The sequence below is a fragment of the Geospiza fortis genome, unplaced genomic scaffold, assembly GCF_000277835.1.
Source record: "Geospiza fortis unplaced genomic scaffold, GeoFor_1.0 scaffold173, whole genome shotgun sequence".
Taxonomy (NCBI): Eukaryota; Metazoa; Chordata; class Aves; order Passeriformes; family Thraupidae; genus Geospiza; species Geospiza fortis.
In genome coordinates this window covers 3,227,295-3,227,598 of record NW_005054334.1, presented here as the reverse complement: position 1 = coordinate 3,227,598, position 304 = coordinate 3,227,295, and the positions used below count along the sequence as shown (strand labels likewise).

Below are 304 nucleotides of genomic sequence, written 5' to 3'. Positions count from 1 at the left end.
GGGGGCCCCGGAGCCCCCCCCAGCCACAGCAGCCGTCCGGCCAGGCTGCGGCGCGGCCCTGCGGGCGGCGCACGGGGCACCCACCTCCTCCGCGTTCTCCAGGTCCTCCAGGCCCTCATCCTCCTCCACATCATCGAAGTCATCCCCGTCAAAGCTGCGGGAGAGACACACACGTCGCACGTGGGGCCGGGCCGCCCCCACCCGCCCCGAGGCGCCACACGCCGCCTTCCTTCCCTCCTTCCCTCCCGGCCTGCCCTCGGCCGCCCCGCTCTCTCTCTCTCACTTGTCCTCGTTGTCGGACATG

General features: G+C 73.4%; 1 protein-coding gene across 1 annotated transcript in view; it reads right to left on the bottom strand.

Moving 5' to 3' along the window:
- The window catches only part of POLR2F (RNA polymerase II subunit F), a 3,836-nt gene extending 3,533 nt beyond the window's left edge, over positions 1 to 303 (bottom strand). Inside the window, exons 1-2 of the mRNA XM_005421837.2 lie at positions 284 to 303; positions 58 to 154 (exon numbers count right to left, since the gene is read on the bottom strand). Coding sequence (XP_005421894.1) covers positions 58 to 154; positions 284 to 303 — 117 coding nt within the window. The remainder of the gene's footprint in view (positions 1 to 57; positions 155 to 283) is intronic.
- Between the last annotated feature and the right edge of the window lies 1 nt (position 304).